At 42.6% G+C, this 22,575-nt stretch overlaps 5 protein-coding genes across 13 annotated transcripts in view; 2 read left to right on the top strand and 3 right to left on the bottom strand.

Moving 5' to 3' along the window:
* Pnut (septin 7-like protein pnut) overlaps positions 1-6,877 on the bottom strand; it is a 42,372-nt gene extending 35,495 nt beyond the window's left edge. The window contains exon 1 of one of the 3 annotated variants that reach the window (XM_076810955.1): positions 6,554-6,877. Coding sequence is in view for 2 of the 3 variants with exons in the window: in XM_076810956.1 (XP_076667071.1) it covers positions 5,902-5,955 (54 nt within the window). In the remaining variant the exon portion in view is untranslated. Of the gene's footprint in view, positions 1-5,901; positions 6,066-6,502 lie in introns of those variants that run through there. The other 2 variants (XM_076810957.1, XM_076810956.1) reach the window with 2 other exon arrangements.
* Positions 6,878-7,899: 1,022 nt separating this feature from the next.
* Positions 7,900-8,989, top strand: LOC143367859 (lysophospholipase-like protein 1). The gene is made up of 4 exons (XM_076810099.1): positions 7,900-8,056; positions 8,134-8,258; positions 8,327-8,587; positions 8,661-8,989. The coding sequence occupies exons 1-4, from the start codon at positions 7,945-7,947 to the stop codon at positions 8,883-8,885; spliced, it is 723 nt and encodes a 240-aa protein (XP_076666214.1). The 5' UTR covers positions 7,900-7,944; the 3' UTR covers positions 8,886-8,989.
* Positions 8,990-9,473: 484 nt separating this feature from the next.
* LOC143367603 (uncharacterized) lies at positions 9,474-15,518 on the top strand. Of its 4 annotated transcripts, none has more exons than XM_076809580.1 (5): positions 9,474-11,416; positions 12,431-12,778; positions 13,116-13,350; positions 13,410-14,019; positions 14,074-15,518. In XM_076809580.1, the coding sequence occupies exons 1-5, from the start codon at positions 11,338-11,340 to the stop codon at positions 14,245-14,247; spliced, it is 1,446 nt and encodes a 481-aa protein (XP_076665695.1). In that variant the 5' UTR covers positions 9,474-11,337; the 3' UTR covers positions 14,248-15,518. The 4 variants fall into 4 exon arrangements, with proteins under 4 accessions (XP_076665695.1, XP_076665694.1, XP_076665693.1 ...); XM_076809579.1 differs by having other exon boundaries at positions 9,476-10,887; positions 11,114-11,416; positions 13,410-15,518; XM_076809578.1 differs by having other exon boundaries at positions 9,476-10,821; positions 11,106-11,416; positions 13,410-15,518.
* Positions 15,386-17,574, bottom strand: LOC143367604 (RRP15-like protein). 2 transcript variants are annotated; one of them, XM_076809583.1, is made up of 5 exons: positions 17,436-17,574; positions 16,222-16,705; positions 15,924-16,140; positions 15,679-15,845; positions 15,386-15,600 (listed from the first exon to the last, which is right to left on the bottom strand). In XM_076809583.1, exons 2-4 carry the CDS (start codon positions 16,629-16,631, stop codon positions 15,720-15,722), a joined length of 753 nt encoding a protein of 250 aa, XP_076665698.1. In that variant the 5' UTR covers positions 16,632-16,705; positions 17,436-17,574; the 3' UTR covers positions 15,386-15,600; positions 15,679-15,719. The 2 variants fall into 2 exon arrangements, with proteins under 2 accessions (XP_076665698.1, XP_076665697.1); XM_076809582.1 differs by lacking the exon at positions 15,386-15,600 and having other exon boundaries at positions 15,607-15,845.
* Positions 17,575-18,316: 742 nt separating this feature from the next.
* LOC143367825 (uncharacterized) lies at positions 18,317-22,255 on the bottom strand. 3 transcript variants are annotated; one of them, XM_076810027.1, is made up of 11 exons: positions 21,720-22,255; positions 21,571-21,630; positions 21,444-21,515; positions 21,274-21,356; positions 20,981-21,173; positions 20,615-20,906; positions 20,433-20,535; positions 20,087-20,350; positions 19,530-19,851; positions 19,121-19,464; positions 18,317-19,062 (listed from the first exon to the last, which is right to left on the bottom strand). In XM_076810027.1, the coding sequence occupies exons 1-11, from the start codon at positions 21,733-21,735 to the stop codon at positions 18,817-18,819; spliced, it is 1,995 nt and encodes a 664-aa protein (XP_076666142.1). In that variant the 5' UTR covers positions 21,736-22,255; the 3' UTR covers positions 18,317-18,816. The 3 variants fall into 3 exon arrangements, with proteins under 3 accessions (XP_076666142.1, XP_076666143.1, XP_076666144.1); XM_076810028.1 differs by having other exon boundaries at positions 21,444-21,506; positions 21,720-22,254; XM_076810029.1 differs by lacking the exons at positions 21,571-21,630; positions 21,720-22,255 and having other exon boundaries at positions 20,981-21,195; positions 21,444-21,478.
* Positions 22,256-22,575: the final 320 nt, after the last annotated feature.

Genomic DNA, 22,575 nt, shown 5'->3' on the forward strand with positions numbered 1-22,575 from the left:
GCCCCAACTTCTTACTACTTAGGGACATCGCCCAACTGTTACGCGCCGGTTTTTGATAAGCTTTAGGTGCAGTGGCGGACAAAAGTATTGGGACACCCTTTAAAGCAGAATAAATTTATTAAAATTTTATGTTCCCTGTCTTAATGTCTTTTTTTTGTTTTTTTTCTGTTGTAATATGCACCCTCTTACTCCTATACACTAAAGGGAACCCCTTCCCGTTCACGAACAATAAATAAATAAATAAAATTGGTCCAAACGACTTGAGTTTTTTTTAGAAGCTAGATGAATTAGTTTAGTAGGTGAAGGTGTTTCGCAGTTTTTAAATAACCCGGTCCCGGCCATAGCCACTGATGTGCTGAATAACGTGTACAAATTTCAGACTGATTGGTCAAATAGTTTTCTTGCAATCACCTGCACCAGTTGAAAAAATGTCGTTTTGAAATAATCGCGTTTGAAGTTTTAAAACAAATTAAAAAAATTCTTTTAATTTTTTTTTTGTATAATATAAGAGTAGATTAATAAATGCCAAAAAGATTTATTGCACTATACGTTGTATCTACGGAGAAAGATTTTTTTAAAAAGAGCTTAATTTTTCAAACCGCCACAGTGGATTGACCCCTTAAAATCTCTACTATTGGGTACATAGGTATGATTTTTTTTACTAAATATAATCGACAAGGTGTATATTATTAGTACGTAAAATTATGACCAATGCTGCGTGTGGATTACGCCACTAATGCGCTGATAGCCTCGTTTTTAAATTAGGATTTTTAAATGTTCATTACAGGCTCGGATAAAAATGTTGAAGAAGCGACCTTCACTATTTTCTTCGCTATTCCGACCAATCGCAATTTATTTTCAAACTGACAAAACACGTTACCTAAGTAGTAAACTATTAATCCTTCTAGCTTCTCAAAAAAACCTCGAGTCGTTTGGACCAATTTTAAAAAAGTTATTCTGCTTCAAAGGGTGCCCCAATACTTTTGTCCGGCACTCTAGATTAGAGTTCTCGAAAGCATCTTTCACACGTGTTTCTTTTTAAACGTCCATATCTGGGGTGAAAATCAGCTGCCAAAGTTGGGGGTGAAAAATACGTTTGCCCGAATATCTCGGAAACTGGACGCAACAGAGAAAAATCTGTTACACGAAAATGATGTACTTTTTCATAATAAATTCAGTCACGTAATCGTTCTGCCTTCCGGGACCCAACCCGGAGCGCAAAGGATTGAATTATTCGATGCACTTTATTTAACCCATTCGAATCGAATCAGATTTCCAATCAGATTTCTGTGGGGCCTGAGAGCAGAGTTGAGCATTATTCGAATAAATCCTTATTCAAATAAATTTTTATTCGACTGATCTCGAAGAAGAAATTGCGAATAAAATGAAGTTATTCGAAAATAGCGAATATAAATTTATTCAAATATTGCCCAACTTTGTCTGGAAGGTATTTGAACGTGATTCGAGTGGGTTAACAAAAGGTTTTTGAAATTATTAGAGGATAGAACAGCCTACCCCCCGTTTTTCAACCCCCTCGAATTTTATCTAAAATATCCCTGGATACTCGAGTAGCGAACTCGATTCAATAAACAGGGCGCTCGGACTAAAAAAGAAAATCGACTCGCGTGCTCAGCATTCGCGTGGAAGCTATCTCGAACGTTGCTCTCGTTCCAGTAACTGTAATGAAGTGTGACGATCCAATTAAAAGGTACGTCTGCGGCGTTGCCCCGGCCGTGCAGTTCAATCGAAACGCCGATAATGTATCGCGAATCGATCGTGTTCTGTACCGTTTCATGGAAGATGCATTCGCATAAATACTTGTCAGTAACTTTTATGGAAACGTGACGGAAACAGGGTACCCTTCATCCATTTCCAAGCTTCTATCAAACGCTAAACGAATCGCGGCGAAGTTGAATTAAAAACGGACAACCTGCACAAATTATCCCCGCATAGCAAAGCACAAAAAATCCAACGAATAAATACCCGATTTGAATACTAAAACAAACTGAACGCTAAGTTTGCCAATTTCTTCGGGAAAATATAGTATTTTAGGCCGAAATGTTTTTAAAAATATAGAACTTTTTGAAAAAATGTAGTACCTTTCAGAGGAAATTAGTGAAAAATAAGACTACATTAAAACAACGACATCCTATTTTTAAACGATTTATTAAAAATGTAGTAAAAACTAAATTAAAATGCACTAAAAACTAAAAAATAATTCTTTTCTTGTACTTCAATTTTGATGGTGTTAATATCACTTCAAATAAAATCGTGGGGCACCATGAGCAACCAGAAGTTGAAGTATTAAAGTGATTCGTCTCCTGGTATGAAATATCGTGCCCCACGATTTTATTTAAAGTGATATTAACACCATCAAAACTGAAGTACAAGAAAATAATTATTTTTTAATTTCTAGTGCATTTTAATTTAGTTTTCACTACATTTTTAATAAAATCGTTTAACATAAATTTCTTTTTACATATTTTTTATTTGACTGTATACTTCCACGTGCATTTTGCAATATTACTTAATTTATAGCCTGTGACAATGTTATCGAAGTTTGTACGAGAGAAAGGACTGGCTCTGTTTCTCGCTTCCCCGCACTTCATATTCATTATATACAAAATCCTCTATGTTAAAGTTTAAATTCGAAAAATTGAAGTTTCGATGGTGCCATAGAAGAAAAGAAAAAAGTAAAAATAGTAGAATTTTATCGATGTATCGGAAATATAGTATTTTTACGTACAATATCTTTATCTAACAGTATATAGCACACTAGACAAGAATATAACTCTCTCTCTCTCTCTCTCTCTCTCTCTCTCTCTCTCTCTCTCTCACGCACACACACACCAAAAACGGTTGCATCCTAGCGCTATCACACCTTACACACAACGTAACTTATCGCTTATTCTGTCACTCACGGTTCCCTCCGCACTGTCCCAAAATGGAATTAAATTCTTCCGGGGTCAGTAAAGAAGCGACAAAAATAAGAAAACCATTGAACTCGAGCGTGCAATATTCAGTTCGATTTATTTCTCATCGAATTAACCCCGATCCACCAGCACTAATTGAAACCAGGACGCGGGCTGACGAGAACATTAATTTCTGAATTAATTCAACGAAAAGAGGACGCTTACGTGTATTCTGTGGTATGAACACCACGGTGGAAGCTTCCATTTCGATCACGAGCAACGATTCCACTCCACCGTCTCGATCGAACTCTTTCCCCTCGAGCTTTCTTTCCCGCGGTTCGCCGGAATCGCGGGAACACCGGGGCGAACTCGCACCGAAAATAGATATCGCGAAGAGCAGAGGAGCGAGTTCCCTGTGCGTCGGATCTTTTAAGTATCGCCGAATTCGCCGCGCGTTCCTCTCGAGACGGCCCCCGGCCGGGGAGCTCCTCGAGGGCGCCGATCCTCGCGACGGAAGGTGATCTCGGTCGTCGAGAATTCACAGCGATCGGTTCCCCGACAGGGGGGAACGATCATAGGCAAAACTCAGTCGAGTTTGAAATCCACGGAGAGGGGAAATGGTAATTTTCCCTTAGATCCCAAGATCCTACGGAACGAGAGGCAGGGTCTCGACACCTGGATGCTTCTCAGCGCGTCGGCCGTTCGCGGATACTGGCGGAGAGATCCGCGACAGAGGCGGGATTCCTAAGGTTTCGCAGCGCTAGAAAAGCGGACGGAAAACGATGAAATTGGATTACGGGCCGGGCAACGATCGGTACTCTCGCGTTACCCGCTCGGTAAGCTCGATTAAAATTCCCGGAGTAGGATCCTGGGGATCGATCACTCGCCCCCGTCGGCGAGCCTATTTAGTTTATCCTTCGGGGAGCCCTTTGTTCGCCGACGAAACTCCGCGCCGCACTGCACTTCGTCCCTTTTTCAAACCTCTGAGAGAACCCGCGAAAACTCATCCTGCGGTTGGATTTATTGTACGCGCATCGACGCCGCCGCGAGGAAAGCGAGGCGAAGAGTAACGCCGAAGGCAGACAGCGCACTGAGAGATCCTGACCAGCCACTCGCGAGTTCACGATCGGCCTCTCGAGCCTCTCCGCGTGTTTCACGTGCCGGCGAAGAAGTGCTCGACTGTTCGGAGCGCGAGGGACAATTATAATGTTAAACCTGAGGCCCGCCGCCTCCCTCTTTCTTTCTTCCCTTCTTTCTATTTCACGGGTCAGTCGGCGTGCACCGCCGCGGCTCTCCGAGGTGCCAAGCTCGCCCGCGCCGTCGATCAGGCGTCCAACTTTTACGCTCGCGACGCGTCGCGCATCGCGATTTATCCGTCCCGTCGATATCGCCGGCGAACCGAGCCGTAAAGCGGTTTCGTTGCCGAGACGGGGGCAACGCGATCGAATGGACCCAGAATGGTACTGAAACCGATGGTAGTCCGTTGTAATAGAATTTATCCTCGGAGTTAATTATTATTAATATTATTTCTTCAAGATAATATAAGATCTGAACGAGACTGGAACCTACAGCGAAACGTTATTCCGATATACAGGGTGTCCCACTAAGGAGTGGACAGCGCGATATCTCTTAAAGTATTGTCGATAAAAATATAAAAAAAATAGGGAATTGCATAAGAACCAGTGGAAATAAAGTGTATACATTAAAGCTTATTGAATTTGTCTTGGAACGCACTATCAACTCAGGTCTTCAAAAAAAATAGTTCCATTTGAAAAACCGAACTTGACCATCGTATCTTTTAAAATAATAATCGAAAACAAAATTCGTTCGCGCTAATAAATGGGCCCCCTCGAACCATGCAATTCCCTATTTTTTTTATATTTTTATCGACAATACTTTAAGAGATATCGCGCTGTCCACTCCTTAGTGGGACACCCTGTAGTATGGTGTAGAAACGTAATTTTATTAGCGTAGAATTCACATCGTCATTTATATTCACGTTGCTGACGGTCTCAAGATATGACCAAAAAGTTGCAGATACTCGATCGGTAATTGTTAGTTACGTCGCCAAGTATACAACGCACGAGGCAGTGGCAAGAGGCGACAATGATCCCGGGGCATTCTTAAAATACAGATCGCTATTCATTCAACTTCAGCTCCGAGGTCAGACAAATGAATGTACAATAAACCGAGCGCGGAATGCGTCGCGAACAAACAACAAACGACCATTATTCCCCCGCCCCACTTGTCCCGTGTCCACTGGTCGCAAGCGATTGATTCTCAATATGTAAGTACTCGAGATAAAGAGAGAATTCAATAATTGTATCGCATCATTGGGGATACGCCACAAAAAGAATATCGTCGTGAGTTTCTTCTACGCGAACCAAGCCAGCAGGCCTCTCGAGAAGAAAGCAGAGATACGGTCGGACAAGACGCTATACTCGCTATTATTGCGTTACTTCTAGGCACGGTATATACGCGACAGATATGATTTCACCGACCCGTGTAGAATAATAGTTTAATGTTACATGTACCGAAGGAAACGAGCCCGTCGAGAGCACCGTATAACGCGGCTAGCGAAACGTGCAACAGAAATGTCGCTGACGTAGCTATCAACTATGTATTCCTCGAAATTCCCATCGGGATATTGAACTCGAGCATCTTGCGACTACCACTTTCCGAACTTCGCTTATTAGAACGTGGATTTTGGGCGAATAGCTGCAAGGAACACGAGCTTACAGTCTAAAAGTAAAATTCAGTCTAACAGTAAACGAATAATTAAGTAACTCAGAATTCTATTATACGTACACCTACGTTCGATGGTTAGAAGCCGAGCCTAATCTAAACAGGAAGACGGAACAGAAGTGGCGCTCTCAGAAAATGTTTATTTCGATATCCCTCCTGTTTAATTTCAGCCGGCAATCTACGCCGGGCTGTTTAGGCTGCTTGTATACACTCGAATAAGTGGCAGTGATAAGTGAGGGGAAACATACCTACCTTCGAACCACGCTGTGAAACTACCACGTATCTCGCGATGCCTCATAACGGCAGAGAAGGCGAAATCACGGGCGACCTCTTATGAAAACAAAGGCCAAGTCGAAACCGTCACTGTCGGATCTCGCGAAGCAACGGGACGTCACACAATGAATTCGTTGTCGCTGCGATTCTTATCTACCATCCGATGTAACAGAATATCGCTTATTGCGCAACGCTGTTTCACGCGCCACTGAAACACCCCAGTCGAATAAATCTCGTGCGACGTTCCTGTGAGATCCTGCTGTCAACAGGACTCGGTTAAACAAAAAGGAGGCATAAGTACACGATGCAAAGGGACCATCGAATATTATGGCGAAGTGTGACAATGGTGGCGAGAAGCAGAGGAATCCGAATCCCAAGGTCTTACGAATCGTGGGCCCACGAAGAGAACAGAATAAGACAGTTTAAGTGGCTGGAATTGAAGCAGCCTCGGGATGTGTTTCAGGGAATGCATAGTTGGTAGGTTAGGTCGGCTGCCGTATTGACCGGGCAGCCACGGCGCTGTGTATTGACGCAAAAATTTGGCGCCCTCAAAATGGTCGTCACCCGCGTACCAACGAATCCCAATGTCTCCCCCGTAGATCGAACATGCTCGGGTCACTCACCACTTCTCTGCATCGTTCCGCCGAGTCGTTACAACGGCCCGTTAAACATAACTCTGCTGGCGGGCGCGACGACGGGAGGGATTTCAGCGTGCCACCACCGACGTGCCCATCGACGCGACACCAACACACTCTGTCAACGCGGCCACTCGGTTGCCTTTAACGCAGCCGGGCCCGTCTGTATGGCACGCGTTTTTCAAACGATCTCGAAGGGCCTCGAGAATGGAAATCGAGACATGCGTGCGCAGGGATTGCGGTTATGTCAACGGTCTCGCCGATGCTCCACGCTTGCCCCGGAGCAATGACTTTCCATAAACAACGGACTGTCACACCGGGGGCCGCCCTTGCGCGGAACGGTTCAAATTCGCGATCGAACGCACGAACTACGCACCGTTTAAATACGTTCGCCCGCGAGATTCGAATCGACGTGCCTCCATGCTTTCGCGTTTGCAGGAAGGGAATGGAGTTTGGAGTTTTTCATAGGAACTGTTGGATAGTATGATTCGAGTCACTGGCTGCTGATTTGAATTTTCAATTTTGAGGTGGGCTGCAGGGATACGAGCGAGGCTCCTGTTTGGGGAACTGTTAAGGTACAAATCCACTATGCGACAAAAGTATCGTATCGATAGTCTTCGATCTCATGAGACAATTATTTCATTATTTTATTAGTTTTTAATTATTCTGTCATTAGCTTCATTAAATTAGACTCTCAATAGACAAGTTTCATGATATATTTTCAAAAATCTCATCTTGCGACTATTTCCATTATTTACATTTAGTTGTTGTTGAGCTTTTTGCCTCATCGGACGAATTCCATTTATAATCGCCTGTAATTTTCATTAAGGTAGATTTTCCTATACACGACTGAATGCAACGTCAAGAATTTCGACGTCGATTTTCTCGAAAATGAAGCGCGATATAAAAAAAAGTTACTGATTCTTTTCGACTTATAACAAGTAAATAAGTCGAGAAAAAGGAATACAATTTTTTGATATTGCGTTTCATTTTCGAGAAAATCGACTTTGAAATTTCTGACGGTACGCCCAGTCGCGTACAGGAAAACCTACCTTAATGAAAATCGCGGGCGATTTGGGCGTAAGTGGAATTAAACGCGCCTCTACATTTTAAAATTATGATAGAAAAGTCTCGAGTCTAAAATCTTTTGGTGGATTCGCATCTTTAAGCGTAATCGGAATTCTAATTTTAAAAAATAGAGGCGCGCTTAGAACGATGAGAACTAGCACAAAGGTCTAGGAACATTTCGATTAGGTCTGGGAATTGTGGGAGGTGAATGTTGGACAGCGTGTTTCTAGGAAAACTTTAAAAGGTATGTTGATAAATAGAGCAATAAGTAATTGCTCGATTGAATTGCAAATTTTTACTCATTTTATGTAATGGCAGGGGATTGTGGTAACACCATGGCTGGGATTCGGAGAATATCGAAAATTAATGTTATAAACACTACTAAAGAGCACACTGCTACTTTGTTCTTCTTTCATGGATCAGGTGAACTATCGCTATAGCTGTACGTCATATTTGCACATGTTGCTCTAAGGTGTAATTTGTGATTTCCTAAATTTTAGGATCCTCTGGAGATGCCATAAAAGAATGGGTTGATATATTAACTAGGGAGGAATTAAAGTTCCCGCACATAAAAATTATGTATCCCTCTGCACCTCTGCAACCATATACGGCTTATAATGGAATGGTAACATAGCGATCAGGTGTGCGCTATGCGATACACGGAGCAAAGATAAAGCACAACTATTATTGCAGCCTAGCCATGTATGGTTCGATCGCAAGAACGTGTCTATACAAGTTCCGGAAGACGTAGAGTCGGTAGAATCAATGTGTGGCAAAGTGTCGGAACTGATTGACGCAGAGGTGACTAACGGAATCCCCCACAACAAAATCATTGTTGGTGGTTTCTCGATGGGCGGGGCACTGTCGTTATATTTAACATATAAACACCAACCATCTTTGGCTGGATGCTTCGCCATGTCCAGCTTTCTGAATAAAAATTCATCGGTATACAAGGTGCTTACATCACGAATTTTGTCTTGGTATTCACCTTCTCTTCTTATTAAAAATTTAACGATTCCTATTGTAGCATTTACAAGAACATCCGGAGATCCGAAAGCCGCCTCTTTTGCAATTCCATGGCACCGCGGATGAGTTGGTTCCAATAAAATGGGGAGAAGAGACTCACAAGAACCTAACAGATTCTGGAGTAAAGGGTGAATTTGTACGATTAAAAAATGCAAGTCACGAACTAACGCGTTCTGAACTAGAGACATTCAGAAAGTGGGTTTTAGAAATTTTACCAGAGAAATAAATCCTTGCCACTATGATCCTGCGAGAAAGAATGTGATATACAATTGTACAATTCTTGTTATCAATATGAACATTGAATAAATCAATTTTATTTATTTAATTGCATACTTCAATTAGGTATTTGCAAGAGAACTTACTAATACCTCGCTAAGGATGTACAGAGTTCAGAACTATCGAAGAAATCGACGAAATGAAATAAATCATGCAAAACCATCGAAGAAATACCTACCTGAAAGAGAATAAAATTCTGATTAGATATCTAGATCGAATCAAACTCACTGAATGTAAGTTTGGCTCGATCTGGACCCTTAAACTAGATCGTAGGCTTTAGCTAGATATCGTTTTGCAAGTTGCAATGCTTGAGAAACGTTACCAAGGAACCGGGCACCCAACGCGGAGGTACCTACGAAAGCGACCCATCCCGAATTGAGACCCATTCAGAGTAGTTCCTGAATTGACCGCTGTCCATGAGCAGATGCCACTACATTCAGACCTCAAATTATGAGTCGGTAACACAGTTTTCGGTGGCGACAGGAACATCCATAAGGTGATAGGTCTATCCTATACCTCGTCTGTGGTACAACAGCAGTCTTTTTAACCCCGTTCCTAGGGGTGGGAAGGCGGATAAACGCCACCGAGGAGAACATCGAGGAATTGTCGAGCAGTGTTTCGGGGGGCTGCGAGAAGGTAGCTGCGCCCCACAAAACTGCGGACAGTTTCGAGGGTAGTAGCACGTTCGACACACTGGCCCGTATACCCCATACACCCCACATATTATCGAGCATACAACGAAGAAACCGACGCGATTCATACTAATTACCTCCCACGAATAAAAGAAGAAGCAGTAAAGAACAAAAAGGAACCAAGACTGAAAAGGAATTAAGGTTAAAGCTACTGGCGTACTACTTCTTGTAAATCAATATTTGTAAATCGCGAGCGTGCGAAGATACAGCTCGAAACTAAAGGTGAAACCTTCCCCTGGGACCTGACGCACACGTTGCCACACGCATCGACGTGCTTTCGTCCTCGAGGCTGATAATGCGCGTAAATCTCATCGGCTCGGATCATTCGGATACCTTTGCCTTACGAGCGAGCGATCGTTCCGATATTGTGGCTGATCAATTTCAATGCTGGAAGGGCTGTTGACTGCTGTTACCAAGCTGGCAAGTATCGCGACGATTGCCGTTTAGAAGTACGACAGTGATGCGCCCAGACGTTGACGTACGTCAGGGAAACTGGGGAAACGATTCGAAGACGTGTCGCGCGAATGCACAATGCATCGATGGTAAATAATATGGCGCGGCTTCATCTGCAGTCGATGACGTCAAAGTCGCGTACGAAAGGGGATGCGAGTGATTCGACGTAAGAAGACCTAGACAGGATGTGCGGATCCTTTAGCGCAACCTGAGCCAAGTTCCCGTCGAACAGTCGACGAACTAACCTCTACGTCACCCAATTGTCGCTGCACAGAAAATGGTCAACGTAACGAAATACACTTAGTGGTAATCGAGCCGTCGAATAGAAGAGAAATATTTAACGACGTTACCCATTGTTCCCGTGAAGTTTGTCGCGCGAGAAGCAAACGTTATTTCTTTCCAATTATCGAGACACGGAGAATCGCCGTTGACCCCGTGATTATTTAAACACCGCACTGCGTCTAATGACATCGATCAGCAGCGGTGACTGAGATTCTCCTCGGCCAGCTGAGATACCATTGCCCCGACTGAGACGAGATTTCGAAAAGGCTCGCGGACACGGAGAGATAGAGGGGGTGATATAACCGATGGGGAATGTAAATAAAATTACGGAACAAGCCGTTCAAGTAACTCTGGATGAAAAGGGGGCTCGCCGAACGGGCAAGGAAAGAAATGTATTGAACCAGCGGACGAGGAGGTTCCCGATCGTGAAATAGAGGCGTCGAAGGCGAAAAGCAGCAGGTTGGTACGAAGTGGGGAGATATTGAAATGGGTCAAGAGGTATCTCCGCGATGACAGTGCACGTTGGTCGACTTCGCGCTCGGTGTCTTCGTGAAGAGATCCTCCTGGGAGCTCGTCGTCGCGAGCGTCATTAAAGTTGCAATAAAACGCCGTTGCTTCCGGTTGGCGCCATCGTCTGTTCGCGATATTGTCGACGCCACGGGCTTCGAAACTCGTCGGATTCCAATTAATTGCGGCAGAGCAACGACGGGGAGCGGGATATCTGAAATAGGATTTTTTTTTAGCGTGAGAGAAATGGAATTGCTGGTGGAAGGAAACGAGGGGCTGAGTTACCAGTGACGACAGAGGCGCCATGTTTAATTCACTTACCCCCGTCGGCGGCTCGTTTATAAACATTTAATGGACCGCACGATGCGACGCGTTGCGCGCACCAACTTTCCGCGTGACTGCCTGAAATTTAAACACTGCTGAAGAAAGGGGATAGTCTTTCCAGAGAGGCACAGGAAGACCTTTTTCATGGTTTACGGGTCGCGCAAGGCAGCGGAAGTAGTGACCACCACGGGGACCGCTTGGCTGTACAACATTACCACTCAAGGTGAATTGAATTTTTAATACACAAGCTTGCTTAAATAATAGCGTAGCTATGTAAAAATTGATACTTATAATATCGGATAAGTTCCGCTCTGTGCGAGTTTTCTATTTCGGGAGAATCGAGTTCGAAAATCTCGCGGAACACGCGACTGGTCCGAGCGAAACTCGATACAGCGGATCTTACTGTTAACGCCTATCGTGTTTGTACACAAGTGTATAGTAAATTTAAAACAACTTAGACGGTCGTGATTTGATTGATCTGTAAGTGTGAATAATTTAAGTTTATACGAGAAGCGTGTGGTTCGTGATTCTTAACATAATGGAAGGAGTGACCTACTAGCAGCCGGGTTATAATACGACGAGATTACCGCACTCTTTCCACTTTCACCTCGCCTTTCTTCCAGGCGGGTAACGAAATTTATTCTATTAGCATAAGAGAGAGTGCTTCGGCGCCCGAAATTACGTTCACTTTCCTGTAAGAACTCCGTTCGACATAAACGGCGCGGCGTTGATATTTCCAAGTAGGAAAAAAGCTCGGCTGACAAATCTGTCGTATAACACTGGAATATTGCCAGGAGTACGTACGTTTGTATCGCCGTTTGCTCCGCATTGCGGTTTCAAAGACGTTTATTGCGTAAGCTAATGGTGACCCTAAGCCGACGCTGAGGCTACTAAAACACTCGCGAGAATACACAAAAAAAGATAATAAAGCAAAAGGAAAAGAATTATCGACAGAGTCGCGATTCAAATTTAAATATTTCTCACGCTGAATATCCTTTGCGGGGTACACAGTGAGCGGTGCAAGAGATAAAGAATTCATTCCACACGCAGGATAAAATTCTTCGGGTACGCGCGCAGCCCGGCTGAGTTACAGCTTTAAGGATCTCTCCACAAAGAGATTGCTTTGTGCTCAGTCAACCGAGCACGTGCCTGAAGAATCTTCGCGTTCGATTATCGGAAAAATGAACTAATATAAAAAGAGCATCGGTTATCAAGTATACTAAACGCAATGTTTCAGGCGAGATGAGCAGCAGCGGAGGGTTAGGATTCGGCGTCGGCGTCGGTGTCGGCGTCGCCGGCGGTCCAACCCTCGCAGCCGCTCAGCAGGGTCAAGGTGTGGCCGCCCTCCTGGTGATGCTAGCCGTCCTCTGCTTCATCTTCGCGTACTGCTGCTGGGGCGCGCCGTTCTGCCGATCCCTCTGCAGAAGGCACTGCTGCTGCAGGCTCGAGGACCCCGAGCCGGACTCGCGGTTCGGCAACAGCGACCAGGCTATGGTAGCAACGCCGACGATTATCCTCTTGCCACACGGTAGGATGCTCGTTGTGGACGGTACGATCTTCACGCAGTTCCAAACTGATCCGACTGGTGAGATTGCAATTGGATAGTAGATAATGGAGCATGTGATCCGAGACCCTTCGGGGCTTCCTCCAGCTCTGGCTCTTGGAGAGTATTCCGCTTGAGGCTTTTGGGTGAAAGCAGTGTGGCTCTTCGGCAAAGTATCACTGGTAGTGTTCTTCAGATCACGGCTGAGGATATTGATAGACTTATTAAAGAGGGCACTGCTTATGTCTGAAAACCTTGCTTCCTTAAGGCTGTCTAATCCAACATGAGAATATCGCTTGTTTGCACCTAGAATATACATACAAAGTGATCACAAATATGTTGGAAATGATCCTACGCTGTTTGTGTCTGCTTCGAACAGGTTTAGATTTGGTGGAGCTTGGAGACAGCGTGCTACGCGCGCAGAGGAACCCGCGCAGCATAAACCGTCATCAGCTGCAGAACAGCCAGGGTAGCATCCTCGAGATGGACGCAGAGACGCCCAGCAAGGATAGCCTGGGCTCGGTAGGGTGCTTTCCACCCCCAACTTATGAAAGTATCTACGGGAAGGAGGAGTCAGACATGCCGCCGTCGTACTCGGATATTCTGCTGCACAGGTGAGCTTGAGGGAAGAGCCTGTTCGAGCTTCCTTTCTCTAAACTTCTGTCCCCAACAGATTCGCCAATCTTCCTCACGAGATAGACTTGCACAGCTACTGCCACGACGGCAAAGAGGAGATCGAGATGCAGAGCCTGGACGGTTGCCCGCACATCCTAGGGAACCCGATGAACACATTGGCGTACCCTTACGCGACGGTGACGAACTTCTCCAGCCAGAGCTTTCCGCGAAGAACGATCTCCAGGAATCCGTCGATCATCAGCAATCCGCTGGACAGCTATTACGTGGACAACGAGCTAGAATTGTATAGCATGAGCAACGACATGGTACCGCGGGTGCTGAGCAACGCGAACTTCGAGGCCCTCAGGACTTACCAGGACGAGACTTCCTTCCATATAACGAATGGGAACGAAGGTCAACGGCAGGCTGAAACACTGTCGAACAATGGGAATCATTGCGTGCCTGATAATACGGTTCGGAACAACGAAAGGGTGTCTCTGAACAACGCCGACGAGGTCTCTAGGAGCGTGGCCACGGGGAACGAGCTGATGAACACGAGAAATCTTGCTCGCAGCTTGTCGAGGATCAGCCAAGAGAGCAGGAGCAATGCAGAGAGCTCGCAGGCCAGGTGCGCGATCGGGAACGAGAATGATAGGTCGAGGACGCAGGCGGAGCAGGAGGACAGGTCCAGTCTTAGGAACGTACACTTCGAAACCGTCCAGGCGGACGAAGCTAATCAGAACAACGAATCTAATCCAGTTGGATATTACCTGAGAAATAGAAGCGCCGAGGAAGGTAGTGGCAGGTCCCCGGGGCTGGAAAGTGAGTCGAATTATTCTGACGAGGAGACCAGAAATTTCGGGGCGCTCGCAGATATTCGCGAGAGCCGAGTGTAACGCGAAGCCTAGAGACCTATGAGACGTGTCTGTCTGGTGGAGGACTTTGGAGGTGTAGAGGAGCAACGATCAGCGGGTAAATGCTCTCTGACCAAATGTATGTTGATAACTGTACCCTGCGGAGAAGCGTACTATTAGAATGGGAGCATAGTATTTCCGCGCGACTCTCAGTTCTGTGGTGGTTGTTTTGATTTATCTCTCGACGTACTAAATCTCGATTTCGCAGTACACTCTTCATTTACGATTGAACTTACAATTGGATCCAATGTTTGAGTTACCGCTTTCTCGGCTATTTCGTTTCTACCGAAGTAGAAGTAGTAGTCATGTGTTCTGACACGAAATAAAGAGCAAAAGATTTTAATTGCGATCGATCTAAATATCTCGGCCAGTTGTCGCGTTTCTGTTGTATGTACTATAAAGATAGGGCAAACGTCACGCAACAACTAAGATACATAAGGAAGCCTATAATAATATGTACAAACGATTGAACTAATCTAGTCGAAAGGTACGTTACCCAGAGCAACCAGAAGGAATCATCGAATATTACGCGAATAAAGTTCTAAAGGTAATTTTATATGTATGAAAAATGTACAATCAATTTAATTGCGACACAATAATTGAAGGGAAACGATGAGGTAAAGTTAGTTCAGTCCGTCCAAAGGTTAATCTACATACTAGGTTTGGTAAATGTTAAGAAAGATAATCGCCATGAATCTACTTGAATATTTTGTACATGTTATTAGTAACTCGCGGTAGGAACTATTTATTGTACATTCGCTTTCTATATTATTTTACTATTAACATGCATTACCCAAGACGATACAGGCTTAGCACAAAATATTTATAATTTCTATTTGTACATGTCAATCAAATCGATAGCACGCGAATAACTTACCATTGTGGGGAGACGATAGAAGGGAGACACGAGTAAGACGCGTATAGAATAACTGTTGGACACGTCAAGCCCTATATATGGGCCGGGCGTGCCCCCAAAATTAAATTTAAACCCACCGCTTCGAAACAACCGTGGCTAAAGTCCTCGGGAGGAATGCGTTGTATCGTTTTACAACAGAATATTGTGGTACCTACTCTAAGGCCATGTTGACGTGGCGTAAATAAGGTAATATTAAAAATTAACTTTAGATAGAAACATGTATGCGTTATAAAAATATGAGATATACATTGTACACATTATTATTACTGTTGTTGCGTAGCTCAAGAAATATCAAACATAAGTTATTAATAAAATAAAATATTTACTATATAAGAAACTTATATTTCGTCATTGCATTTCCGAAAGAGTTCTAATAGTAGAAAAATCAAAGTAAAGACTGGGTTCCAAGTAGAATCTGCCTAATGTACGTAAAAAATGTACTTTTAATCAGTTCTGTAACTTTGGACCGTTATGAGCAGAGATCTCGACAACATTACCTTTAAATTGATTTTGTACAAATAACTATTTTTCATAAAATTTAATTATCACTGTCCATATCTTCTGGCGCCGAAGAGTCATCGTCCGCGCTTTTACGATCCCAATCTTTCAGCTTCGTTCCCATAACAAAGTCATCCCTCAATACATTCCAAACTTCGTTGTTCTCCTACAAAGGGCAACGTATTTTATTACCATCCCTTTTCGCAAATAGGAGCAACATTTACTTAAACCATAACGTATTTACCTTGTTCTTATCTTCTTTAATCCCTTGTCCTTCGTTTTTCACGTCGTTATCTACCCGAATGCTTTTACTTCCACCCATAAGAACATCCAGGAACGCGCATTTGTCGATATTCTTAAGTACCTTCTCCCTTTTCCTCTCCAATGGGCCAGCTTCTGATAGTTTCTTATTAATTTCACCTTGTTGCTGTCTGACCGCGTTGAATAATTGTATTACACCTCTGCAATAAATGAAAACACTTTTAACAGCTTAAATGAAAAGGAGCAAAGTATCATGCGCACTTTGAAAATCATTCCGTTACTTTGTAGCTACTTTCTGTAGCATTCTTTCGCGCTCCCTGTCCGTCAAACTTGGTTTCACTCTAACGCCCAAAGTGTCTTTCCTTCTTTCCTTCGATTGCACGACTGGTTTCTGTACACTACGTTCGGAATCCTGTTCTTCCTCCACCTTTACTTCATCCTTCACCTTCTCGACTTCAAACGTCAAATCTTCCTCCTCTTTCTTTACAACGCTGCACAGCTTCTTCGCTTTGGACAACACTATCGTTTTCTTTCGCTTCGGCTTCTTTACCCTCAGAATCTTCTGCATCGCGTCCGCCCACCCAGGATTTCCATCAGCTTTACGAATACCAGATTCGTCCTCCTCCGATTCTCCTTCGGAACCCCCGAATCCTCTGTCCGCGCTTTCTAATTCCTGCGCTACTGTGTCCATGGTATCCTCGTTGCTGTCCTGTTCACTTTCGTCTGCTTTCGCCGCTGTCTTCCCATAAAGTGAGGTTAAGTTCTCTAGGGCAAAGAGGATAACATAGAGTGGAAGCATACCATAAGAGCTCGTGTTAAAAAGTAATTTACGAGATTCAGCGCCCTCTGGTGCTTCAGGCCCTCGAAATTTCGATAAAAGCGGCAATATTTAAAAATTTAAAAGTTAGAAATGAAAGAATTAAAATATTAATTAAAGGAGAAATAATGAAAAGAACTGTAAATTTGATATTTTAAAACTTATTAATGGTGAATTACATTATGAATATTACAGACATATTGCATACATTACATTACATATATAAAACATAATAAATAAAGTTAAATTAATTTTTTAAATTATACATAAGGTATAAGTATAAGGAAGTAATTGAAGGTGAAAAGAGATTTCTTTATTGATACTAATTTCATAAACTTCATTATTTAACCCTTGGTTGTCACACTGGGTCAAATTGACCCTGCAATTTTTTAAGCAAAAAACTTCTTATCGGAACTCTTATTGCTTCAAATATTTTTTTTTAAGCATGATGACACTCTAAATGTCAACTTTCAACGATGGGCATATATTCTACAATGTTCAAACTTTATCTCAGAATTTTTGAGACTTAATTTAACAAATAGTTTTTAAATAACAACTGATTGAATATTGGCAGGGTCAAATTGACCCAGCGTGACAAGACGTTCGAAAAAGTAGGTGTGACAACCGAGGATTAATAATATTGAAGGTTAGGTTATTGCTTGAAATCATTATACGTACATCATTAAATTTGCAGGCTCTGAGGAAAAGTGGTAATTTTTGTCTTTGGCTTGTGATCCACGGCATCCTTTAACGTGACAACGAACCATTTTTTACACTTTCTTCACCTTTAAACCAACGACGAATATCCCAAGCCCACTACAAATGGCTACCAATGGCTACAAACAGATGTCTTTGGCTAGAGCACTAAAGAGGTGAGTATGCGCTTCCGCTATATTAGGTCCTCCGGAGAGAGAAGATTATTGAGTACTCACCTTTTTGAGTATTGTCAGATTTACTTTATAAACAAAATATGCGTTGTTGATATTGATGCGTAGTAACACGACAACTTACAAGAGTATTTTATTACATTTAAGTTTATAAGCGAATTTGACAATACTCAAAAAGGCGAGTACTCAATAATTTTCTCTCTCCAGAGGACCCAATTTGGCGGATACGCATACTCACTCTTTAGTGCTCTGCTTTGGCAGCTGTTGGCAGCCAAACACTCTTTCATCGGTATTCTCTACGATACCGATGAAAGAGGGCTTAGGAAGAACGGGGGAGGGAAGAGTGGGGGACAAAAGGGGCAGTTACCCCCCTGGATTTTAAGAAAAAATCGGTTATTTTTAGAAACTGATATTTAGTAAGTTTATACTGAAACCGTCAATATTTTTAAATTTTTATTTTAAATTCTTAATTAAATTGCGATTTAACCAAATCTGATTAGCCGTGCTTTTCATTACTATATTATTCTTTACCGTGACGCCATTGTTAATATTAGTAACTTATCTGTATATTTTTTAAAAAATACCAAATTAAGTACCCAACAGAAACCGTGTATAATAACGAACGACAACAAATAAACTATGCAAAATGTATTATTCGAAATAAAGTTAGTATTTAAAAAATAACCAGTCTTCTTTTATTAAATGAGACATCGATTACAATATAACATTTCAGAATGTAGTTAGCGATGTCGAGCACATTCAGTTGACTTTAAGTTACTAGTGTCTTTGCACCTGGAAAATAATATCCTGCATACTGGATATACAGAGCCATGCATAAGTGCGGTTTGAAAATTACAGTATACTATACATGAAAATAAACTACTTTGACATAGAATTTCCCAGCAAATGTAACTGTACGTTACAACCATAACTAAGGTGTATTTAATTCATTAGTATCTAACGTGCCCAACGAACTAGAGATATATCTACAAGATGAATAGAAACGGTTTCATGGAATCGAAAGATATGGTAGAATTTTGTAACAGTAACGCGAAATAAATCATACTCTGTGCATTTTCAAATCTGCCGGCATCATTCACTCGCATTTAACGAAACGCGCCAGGCTCGATTCTGTAGTAGCAATTAATGAACGGAAGAGAAGAGAACGTTTACTACAAATTCGGCTTGTATTCGTTAGAAAGTTCTAGAACGTGTATGATAACATCGTCCACTGTTTTTATTGTTAAGAGAGATTTCACTGTAACGTCTTCTACGACAACGCTGAACAACAGCTTCACGTTCCTCCTCAATCGTTCAGTAAATGGTAAATCGCTATCGGATGTTAACGGTTGGTGACCGCATCTTCTAATTACAGCTTCTAAGATATCTTGAATAGGTGCGTCGGGCCAGCCAAATAGCTATAAAATACAAGACAAGTCAATACCACTCTGTATTATACACCGTAGCAGTACATACCTGAAGGGTTTCGTCGTCGATCAATATCTTTAGAAGGTCCGAAATAGCTTGCAACAATTGATCAGTGGAGAGTCTACTGGACTCTCCGTTTTTCGTCTTCTCCGCAGCGTTCGATGCAATATTAAACATTTGTGTTTTTAAATGCTTCTTCTCCACCTCGTTCATGACGTCTTCTAGCAGCTCACGATGTTTCGCTTTGATGTGTCTCATCAGGCAATCTTGTCGAATGAAGACTCTGTTACATTCGATACACGATTGCGGCGGTTCCCTTCTATGAGTATTTAGGTGAGCTTGTAGAGAAGACTTCGTGGAGAATCCCTTCTCGCATTTATCACATTTAAATGCTAAAATAAACAGCTCTATGTAGTTGAATTGTCGATTCACTGTAATCATAACAGCTTTAGCTTACGTTTAATTCCTGTATGAAGTAAAGAATGTTTAACGAGATCCTCCCTCCTTATGAATCTCTTCTTGCACACTTGGCACGTAAATGGTGTCACTCCTTCGTGGTAGAACTTCTTGTGAACGTTCAGACGAGCTCTCCGATTGAAGGCTTTCCCACATATGTCGCAGTAGAAGCCATTCTCGCCAGTGTGGTGGAATATGTGCGCCCTTAACTGAGCTGCCTGGATGAAAGACTTGCCACAATACTGGCAAGCGTGTGGCTTTTCGCCAGTATGAGTTCTCTGATGACGATTCAAGGTTTCTCGAGCGGCAAACTTCTTCTGGCACTAAAATCATTACATAGAATATCACACACGCTGGTTGATCGCTGTCTCGTGAAATATTGAATTCCTACGATCTATCAAACAGTGAACATTCGCCGATGTGATATTAGAAAGTTTATTTACAGTCGCTGAAACTTACGCGACAGTCCCTGTCCACATCGCTTGCTTGTAATAAAATTTGGCAAAATGTATTCTTTATTAACGAAAGCGAAGTTTTAGTCGGAAGATAGATACTCACATATTTGCATTCAAATGGTTTCTCTCCTGTATGCACACGTCTGTGCTTTTTCAATGCAAGAGACGATAAGAATGTTTTCGGGCATAAATCGCATTGAACTGGTCGTTCTCCTGTGTGCACACGTTCGTGAATTAGTAGCTGCTGGTTCGTACAGAATTCTTTAGGGCAATATTTACACCGCTTCTTTTGCCTGTTAATTATCCCAGTATGAGTGCGCAAGTGTTCGCGTAAATTGTCTTTCCGTGTGAATACTTTCTCGCAAACCTATCGGGAATACAGATTTAATCAGCTCAGACTCCACCAGCTGCGCAAGATTCGCTTCTAAATATCACAGAGGAATACCCACTAGACAACTAAACGTATTGAGAATGTTCCCGTGACATCCGGACTGCATTATATGACGATTTAAATGGTAGCTCCGAGAGAAGTATGTATCACAGGGTTCGCATCTGCGATTCGTTAAACTTGCATTACTTTCGTGTGATGCGCAAACGGCGCGGTAGTTTCATAGTATAAGTGCAAGCCTACCTATAAATTTTTCGATCGCCGTGAGTAGTGTAACGATGCTTATTCAACGATTTCTTATCTCTGAACGTTTCTCCGCATTCCTTACAAGTGCAAGAATCGCACTGCCAATGAATCACTACAACGTGTCGTTCCAGAGACGACTTCTCCTTGAACGAAAGATCACAGTTTGAGCACTTGTGCTTACCACCGCTGTGCGCGGTACTCAACTCTTCGGCACAACAGTGGCATTGGGTATCAGGTACGGGCATGATTACTGTCCCACTATTATTACCTCTCCGATCGGAATTAGACTCTGCAATCACAGTTTCATATTTTAGAGCGCGTACTTACAGATTCGAAGAATTGTTTACAAATCTCGATATACACCTTCGCCAATGTTATCGGCGCATTCTGAATTGTCGTCAATTTCGTCATTCTCGTCATTCTCATCCCTTTCGACGTTCCCATTCTTCCCCTCCCTCCCGTCCTCTTCTGAATCATAATTCTTGAAGCTACTCAGCTCCAACATATACATGGAATCCTCTTCTTCTCTGCAAATGTCCAAATGCTCCTTCAGCATCTATTGGAATGATTAAGGGTTTCTTTAACGATGTACTGCAGACGGTTCGACTTTGAACTAACGTACAAGGCAATATGAACTAAATCGATCAAATCCTTACATCCTGAGACTGGAAAACACGGCGGCAAGTCACGCACTCGTAATCCGTGACTATCTGTATAATTTGATCGCTTTGGGCATTAACTGTAACAGCGAAGGTAACGTAGACATAGAAGAAAAAGCGACTTAAAGTGATAAAGCTATTTTAAAAACTATGCCTGTTAAGTATACCTTTCACGTCAGCAGCTTCATCTTCGGTGGACATTACCATTGTTTCTTCCGGATTATCCGCGTCTGCAACAACTGTGTATTAATATCGAAGCTACCATTAGAAATCACGATCGCGTATTAATGTTACCAAACAAACTGTCCAAAGACGCGTTCTTCATCAGCACCGTCTCTTCCACTTTCACGATCTCTATAACAATAATAATGCACTTCGCACGCTACGTAACAGCCGACGTAAAGGGCACGATGTTTTAAATAAAAATAGAAGCTTATGCATACTCATTAATTCCTCCATGGTGTCTCTTGTTTATTACGATTAAAAAGAACAGTAAGAATTGTTTGGGTTTCCCCAAAGTGAACTGCGCTTGTGTGCTCGTAGCTTGCGGTCGCGAGGCGTCCACGTATATTACATTTTAATAGCACTTGTGCTTTGCAACTTGACGGTTACACTTGTAATAGAATATTACTATATGGAAAAGCTAGAGGAAGATCGAGGATTTCGATGATCCTGTGACACTTTTACTATTATTCCGAGCTTCCTTCGATCGATTCCACTTGCCCCTGAAGGAACAATCCCTGCGAGCCTGAACGCACTACAAAATGGCCTATGTCAAGGGGCACGCCTTCCATATTTCCACTTAACGCGTTTTTCATCGGTAATCGTATATTTCGTTGGAGAAATCATACTTATTCGTGTCTCAGACGAATTCTTATATTTATTCTCGATATAAAAAAGATTAGAATTTCATTACCTTTAATAATATTTAATAATTCGCGATTCTTAATATAACGCAACCATTTAAACTTCAGAAATTTCTAGGGGTAAGATGTTAATTTAAGGATCGACTGTAATCTACAATTTTTAAACTGGGCATCATCATGCACGATTTTTATTAATTTGTATTTAGATAGCGTATTATTCGTTGTCGCTCGATGATTGGCGAATTCGCGTATCAGTTTTTTTTTGTTTCTGTAGGACGTTCCAAAATACGCGATCGATCGGGAAAGAAAGTGGTTGTTCGCGAAGAAATTAAGACGATATTTTGTAATATCTTTCAATGGGACATTCCTTTTATCTCGTTAATTAGAGAGCTGTTTAGCCTAGTCAAACTTTTGCCACCATGTTTGTACTTGA

Source organism: Andrena cerasifolii, chromosome 4, assembly GCF_050908995.1.
Source record: "Andrena cerasifolii isolate SP2316 chromosome 4, iyAndCera1_principal, whole genome shotgun sequence".
In the NCBI taxonomy this organism is placed as follows: Eukaryota; Metazoa; Arthropoda; class Insecta; order Hymenoptera; family Andrenidae; genus Andrena; species Andrena cerasifolii.